General features: G+C 38.2%; 1 protein-coding gene across 3 annotated transcripts in view; it reads left to right on the top strand.

Moving 5' to 3' along the window:
- galnt11 (UDP-N-acetyl-alpha-D-galactosamine:polypeptide N-acetylgalactosaminyltransferase 11 (GalNAc-T11)) overlaps positions 1–7,500 on the top strand; it is a 13,293-nt gene that overhangs the window by 4,346 nt on the left and 1,447 nt on the right. For all 3 annotated transcript variants that reach the window (XM_079361204.1, XM_079361205.1, XM_079361206.1), the window contains exons 4-9: positions 3,132–3,298; positions 3,405–3,527; positions 4,195–4,444; positions 4,540–4,657; positions 4,743–4,895; positions 4,977–5,198. In XM_079361204.1, coding sequence (XP_079217330.1) covers positions 3,132–3,298; positions 3,405–3,527; positions 4,195–4,444; positions 4,540–4,657; positions 4,743–4,895; positions 4,977–5,198 — 1,033 coding nt within the window. The remainder of the gene's footprint in view (positions 1–3,131; positions 3,299–3,404; positions 3,528–4,194; positions 4,445–4,539; positions 4,658–4,742; positions 4,896–4,976; positions 5,199–7,500) is intronic.

The raw sequence follows: 7,500 nt of genomic DNA, 5'->3' as shown, positions 1-7,500 counted from the left end.
GCTGGTCAGTGATGGTAAATAAACTGGTTAATCATTGTAAACAGCTGGTTAGTGATAGTAAATAAACTGGTTAATCATAGTAAACAGCTGGTCAGTGATGGTAAATAAACTGGTTAATCATAGTAAACAGCTGGTTAGTGATAGTAAATAAACTGGTTAATCATAGTAAACAGCTGGTTAGTGATGGTAAATAAACTGGTTAATCATAGTAAACAGCTGGTTAGTGATAGTAAATAAACTGGTTAATCATAGTAAACAGCTGGTTAGTGATAGTAAATAAACTGGTTAATCATAGTAAACAGCTGGTTAGTGATGGTAAATAAACTGGTTAATCATTGTAAACAGCTGGTTAGTGATAGTAAATAAACTGGTTAATCATAGTAAACAGCTGGTTAGTGATAGTAAATAAACTGGTTAATCATTGTAAACAGCTGGTTAGTGATGGTAAATAAACTGGTTAATCATTGTAAACAGCTGGTCAGTGATAGTAAATAAACTGGTTAATCATTGTAAACAGCTGGGTAGTGATGGTAAATAAACTGGTTAATCATTGTAAACAGCTGGTCAGTGATAGTAAATAAACTGGTTAATCATTGTAAACAGCTGGTTAGTGATAGTAAATAAACTGGTTAATCATAGTAAACAGCTGGTTAGTGATGGTAAATAAACTGGTTAATCATTGTAAACAGCTGGTTAGTGATGGTAAATAAACTGGTTAATCATAGTAAACAGCTGGTTAGTGATGGTAAATAAACTGGTTAATCATAGTAAACAGGTGGTTAGTGATGGTAGATAAACTGGTTAATCATAGTAAACAGCTGGTTAGTGATGGTAAATATACTGGTTAATCATAGTAAACAGCTGGTCAGTGATAGTAAATAAACTGGTTAATCATAGTAAACAGCTGGTCAGTGATAGTAAATAAACTGGTTAATCATAGTAAACAGCTGGTTAGTGATAGTAAATAAACTGGTTAATCATTGTAAACAGCTGGTTAGTGATGGTAAATAAACTGGTTAATCATAGTAAACAGCTGGTTAGTGATGGTAAATAAACTGGTTAATCATAGTAAACAGGTGGTTAGTGATGGTAGATAAACTGGTTAATCATAGTAAACAGCTGGTTAGTGATGGTAAATAAACTGGTTAATCATTGTAAACAGCTGGTCAGTGATGGTAAATAAACTGGTTAATCATTGTAAACAGCTGGTCAGTGATAGTAAATAAACTGGTTAATCATAGTAAACAGCTGGTTAGTGATGGTAAATAAACTGGTTAATCATTGTAAACAGCTGGTCAGTGATGGTAAATAAACTGGTTAATCATTGTAAACAGCTGGTCAGTGATGGTAGATAAACTGGTTAATCATAGTAAACAGCTGGTCAGTGATAGTAAATAAACTGGTTAATCATTGTAAACAGCTGGTCAGTGATGGTAAATAAACTGGTTAATCATTGTAAACAGCTGGTTAGTGATAGTAAATAAACTGGTTAATCATAGTAAACAGCTGGTCAGTGATGGTAAATAAACTGGTTAATCATAGTAAACAGCTGGTTAGTGATGGTAAATAAACTGGTTAATCATTGTAAACAGCTGGTCAGTGATAGTAAATAAACTGGTTAATCATAGTAAACAGCTGGTCAGTGATGGTAAATAAACTGGTTAATCATAGTAAACAGCTGGTCAGTGATAGTAAATAAACTGGTTAATCATAGTAAACAGCTGGTTAGTGATGGTAAATAAACTGGTTAATCATTGTAAACAGCTGGTTAGTGATAGTAAATAAACTGGTTAATCATAGTAAACAGCTGGTCAGTGATAGTAAATAAACTGGTTAATCATTGTAAACAGCTGGTTAGTGATGGTAAATAAACTGGTTAATCATTGTAAACAGCTGGTTAGTGATAGTAAATAAACTGGTTAATCATAGTAAACAGCTGGTCAGTGATAGTAAATAAACTGGTTAATCATTGTAAACAGCTGGTTAGTGATGGTAAATAAACTGGTTAATCATTGTAAACAGCTGGTTAGTGATAGTAAATAATCTGGTTAATCATAGTAAACAGCTGGTTAGTGATAGTAAATAAACTGGTTAATCATTGTAAACAGCTGGTTAGTGATGGTAAATAAACTGGTTAATCATAGTAAACAGCTGGTTAGTGATAGTAAATAAACTGGTTAATCATAGTAAACAGCTGGTCAGTGATAGTAAATAAACTGGTTAATCATAGTAAACAGCTGGTCAGTGATAGTAAATAAACTGGTTAATCCTTGTAAACAGCTGGTCAGTGATAGTAAATAAACTGGTTAATCATAGTAAACAGGTGGTCAGTGATGGTAAATAAACTGGTTAATCATTGTAAACAGCTGGTTAGTGATGGTAAATAAACTGGTTAATCATTGTAAACAGCTGGTCAGTGATGGTAGATAAACTGGTTAATCATAGCAAACAGCTGGTTAGTGATGGTAAATAAACTGGTTAATCATAGTAAACAGCTGGTTAGTGATGGTAAATAAACTGGTTAATCATTGTAAACAGCTGGTTAGTGATAGTAAATAAACTGGTTAATCATTGTAAACAGCTGGTTAGTGATGGTAAATAAACTGGTTAATCATAGTAAACAGCTGGTTAGTGATAGTAAATAAACTGGTTAATCATAGTAAACAGCTGGTTAGTGATAGTAAATAAACTGGTTAATCATAGTAAACAGCTGGTTAGTGATAGTAAATAAACTGGTTAATCATAGTAAACAGCTGGTTAGTGATAGTAAATAAACTGGTTAATCATAGTAAACAGCTGGTTAGTGATAGTAAATAAACTGGTTAATCATAGTAAACAGCTGGTTAGTGATAGTAAATAAACTGGTTAATCATAGTAAACAGCTGGTTAGTGATGGTAAATAAACTGGTTAATCATAGTAAACAGCTGGTTAGTGATAGTAAATAAACTGGTTAATCCTTGTAAACAGCTGGTCAGTGATGGTAAATAAACTGGTTAATCCTTGTAAACAGCTGGTTAGTGATAGTAAATAAACTGGTTAATCATTGTAAACAGCTGGTTAGTGATGGTAAATAAACTGGTTAATCATTGTAAACAGCTGGTTAGTGATGGTTGTCTCTCTGTCTCTCCAGGTGTAAAGATAAGGTGTACCCCCTGGGTCTACCTTCTGCCAGCGTAGTGATCTGTTTCTTTAACGAGGCGTTGTCTGCCCTGTTGAGGACAGTCCACAGTGTGCTGGATAGAACACCTGCTTACCTGCTACATGAGATCATACTGGTGGATGACCACAGCGAGCTTGGTAACACACTTGTCAGGATGTTACATCACTTCATGTTATCCACAGTGAACATATTTTAGCTGTGTGTTCTGTTTTGCATGATTCTTTTTGGTTCTGATTGGTCCAGAGGAGCTGAAGGAGGACCTGGATCGGTACGTCAGTCAGGAGCTGCGAAAAGTCAAACTGGTTAGGAACCCGAAGAGGGAAGGACTCATCAGAGGACGCATGATAGGGGCCTCACATGCTTCTGGTACATCCTGCCTTCTACCTCCTTTACACTTATGACTTTAGTACCTATGACTTTAAATGGGTTAGAAGTCATCCTTCTTCCCTTTATCCTTTTCTGCTTACATCAAACCTCCCAATTATTTCATCTATTGTAATTCCCTACATCCTTAACCTCTACCTCCTTAAACTCTACATTCCTAACCTATCCTTAACCTGATATTTTCTTCCAGTGTCCTAATCTTTACAACCTCCTGCCTTAAGCCTAATTTATACTTCTGCGTCACGTCGACAGCGTCGCCACGTGTTCGACGTGGACCCTATGCGCACCTCCAAAAAATCCTGACTATGCGTTGCATCGACGCAAACCGCAAGGGGCTATGTCTCACTTCCCTTATTTGCAGTCTCCTCGGTCCTCGGTCCAGTGAGCTTACCAGTGTGTTAAATTCCCCCGTTTTCAGCCTCCTCCGCAAACCTCTCCTTCGTCCCAACTGCCCCCTAGTGGCTTGGCGGTGAATTGCAGAGCAACGCGTTCCCTCGACGCAGAACTATGAATGCTCAACGACCCGAGGGCACGGCGTCGACGTGACCCAGAAGTATAAACCAGGCTTTATTCTGTGAAACCTTAATACTTCAGTGTGTGTGTGTCTCTCTGTCTGTGTGTGTATGTGTGTGTGTGTGTGTGTCTCCAGGTGAGGTGCTGGTCTTCCTGGACAGTCATTGTGAGGTGAACTCTGATTGGCTGCAGCCTCTGCTCGCTCCGATCATGAAGAACGCTCACACAGTCGTCTGTCCTGTCATTGACATTATCTCTGCTGACACGCTGACGTACTCCCCGTCCCCCATCGTCAGGGGAGGCTTTAACTGGGGGCTGCACTTCAAGTGGGACCCTGTCCCCCCTGCCCAGCTCAGCGGGCCCGAGGGTGCCACTGGACCAATCAGGTAACTGCATAACCTATGATCAAAGAATCAAGTTATTTATGAGGTAACTCACTAACTTGACTAATAACCCCCCCCCCCCCCCCCCCACCACCCAGATCTCCCACCATGGCTGGTGGTCTGTTTGCAATGAACAGGAGGTACTTTAATGAGCTCGGCCAATACGACTCTGGCATGGACATCTGGGGAGGAGAGAATCTGGAGATTTCCTTCAGGGTGAGAACTGAGATTAACGAACTGTCAGTGAACACAGCATTCACACAGTTTACATCAGAAACTCATGTGACTCTCTCTCGCTCAGATCTGGATGTGTGGTGGTCAGCTAATCATCGTTCCGTGTTCCAGAGTCGGCCATATTTTTAGGAAACGCCGTCCATACGGCTCACCGGGTGGTCAGGACACCATGGCCCATAATTCATTGCGGCTAGCTAATGTGTGGATGGATGAGTACAAGGTAGAGACACACACAAACACAAGCACACATACAGCATTACTGACTCAGATAGTAAATGTCTTTGTCCCGTGGTGTAATCAGGAACAGTATCTATCCCTACGTCCTGAACTGAGGGAACGCAGCTTTGGGGATGTCAGCGAGCGTGTGGAGCTGAGGAAGCGTCTGCAGTGTCATTCGTTTCACTGGTACCTTGACAACGTGTACCCGGAGATGCAGACCGTCATCAACGGCAACAAGCAGCAGCATCAGCTCCTGTTCGTCAACAAGAGCCTGAGGAGGCCCAAAGTCCTGCAGAGAGGACGGGTACCTGAACACATCCTTTTTACTGTCACATGATCCTCATCAGTGTTGTAGAACTCCCGTCATACTCCACCCCTTAATTTTCAGACTCTGCTCTGTGGACTGATGACTCAGACTTTAGTCTTCAGACAATCGAGGTTCAAGTTCAGAAACATTAAAGATAAATGAGCTGAGGTGACCATGAGGACTGATACTTGACTCTAATGGGGGTAATGGGGGACTTGGATTTGATCTGGGACTCATCAAATTGGGGACTTGGATATTGCTTCAGGTCATTTCTTCTCTGACATGTCAGCTGATCATCTGTAAATAAGTTTATCTTCACAGTTTGTTTACACACAGTTTGTTTACACAGTTTGTTCACACAGTTTGTTTACACACAGTTTGTTTACACAGTTTGTTCACACACAGTTTGTTTACACAGTTTGTTTACACACAGTTTGTTTACACAGTTTGTTTACACACAGTTTGTTTACACACAGTTTGTTTACACAGTTTGTTCACACACAGTTTGTTTACACACAGTTTGTTTACACACAGTTTGTTTACACAGTTTGTTCACACACAGTTTGTTTACACAGTTTGTTTACACACAGTTTGTTTACACAGTTTGTTTACACACAGTTTGTTTACACACAGTTTGTTTACACAGTTTGTTCACACACAGTTTGTTCACACACAGTTTGTTTACACACAGTTTGTTTACACAGTTTGTTCACACAGTTTGTTTACACAGTTTGTTTACACACAGTTTGTTTACACAGTTTGTTTACACAGTTTGTTTACACACAGTTTGTTCACACAGTTTGTTTACACAGTTTGTTTACACACAGTTTGTTCACACAGTTTGTTTACACACAGTTTGTTTACACAGTTTGTTTACACACAGTTTGTTTACACACAGTTTGTTTACACACAGTTTGTTCACACACAGTTTGTTTACACACAGTTTGTTTACACAGTTTGTTTACACAGTTTGTTTACACAGTTTGTTTACACACAGTTTGTTTACACACAGTTTGTTCACACACAGTTTGTTTACACACAGTTTGTTTACACAGTTTGTTTACACAGTTTGTTCACACAGTTTGTTTACACAGTTTGTTTACACACAGTTTGTTCACACACAGTTTGTTTACACACAGTTTGTTTACACAGTTTGTTTACACACAGTTTGTTTACACAGTTTGTTCACACAGTTTGTTTACACAGTTTGTTTACACAGTTTGTTTACACAGTTTGTTTACACAGTTTGTTTACACACAGTTTGTTCACACACAGTTTGTTTACACACAGTTTGTTTACACACAGTTTGTTCACACACAGTTTGTTTACACAGTTTGTTCACACACAGTTTGTTTACACACAGTTTGTTTACACAGTTTGTTTACAGTTTGTTTACACAGTTTGTTCACACACAGTTTGTTCACACAGTTTGTTTACACAGTTTGTTCACACACAGTTTGTTTACACACAGTTTGTTTACACAGTTTGTTTACACAGTTTGTTTACACAGTTTGTTCACACACAGTTTGTTTACACACAGTTTGTTTACACAGGTTGTTTACACAGTTTGTTCACACACAGTTTGTTTACACAGTTTGTTTACACACAGTTTGTTTACACAGTTTGTTTACACAGTTTGTTCACACACAGTTTGTTCACACACAGTTTGTTTACACACAGTTTGTTCACACACAGTTTGTTTACACACAGTTTGTTTACACACAGTTTGTTTACACACAGTTTGTTTACACAGTTTGTTCACACAGTTTGTTTACACACAGTTTGTTTACACAGTTTGTTTACACAGTTTGTTTACACAGTTTGTTTACACACAGTTTGTTTACACAGTTTGTTTACACAGTTTGTTTACACACAGTTTGTTTACACAGGTTGTTTACACAGTTTGTTTACACACAGTTTGTTTACACACAGTTTGTTTACACACAGTTTGTTTACACAGTTTGTTTACACAGTTTGTTCACACACAGTTTGTTCACACACAGTTTGTTCACACACAGTTTGTTTACACACAGTTTGTTCACACACAGTTTGTTTACACAGTTTGTTTACACAGTTTGTTCACACACAGTTTGTTTACACAGTTTGTTTACACAGTTTGTTTACACAGTTTGTTCACACACAGTTTGTTTACACAGTTTGTTTACACAGTTTGTTTACACAGTTTGTTTACACACAGTTTGTTCACACAGTTTGTTTACACAGTTTGTTTACACAGTTTGTTCACACACAGTTTGTTTACACACAGTTTGTTCACACACAGTTTGTTCACACACAGTTT

Source organism: Symphodus melops (assembly GCF_947650265.1).
Source record: "Symphodus melops genome assembly, chromosome: 14".
Lineage (NCBI taxonomy): Eukaryota > Metazoa > Chordata > Actinopteri > Labriformes > Labridae > Symphodus > Symphodus melops.
Note: the sequence above shows the minus strand (reverse complement) of the source record. Positions and strands in the feature narration are given on the sequence as shown.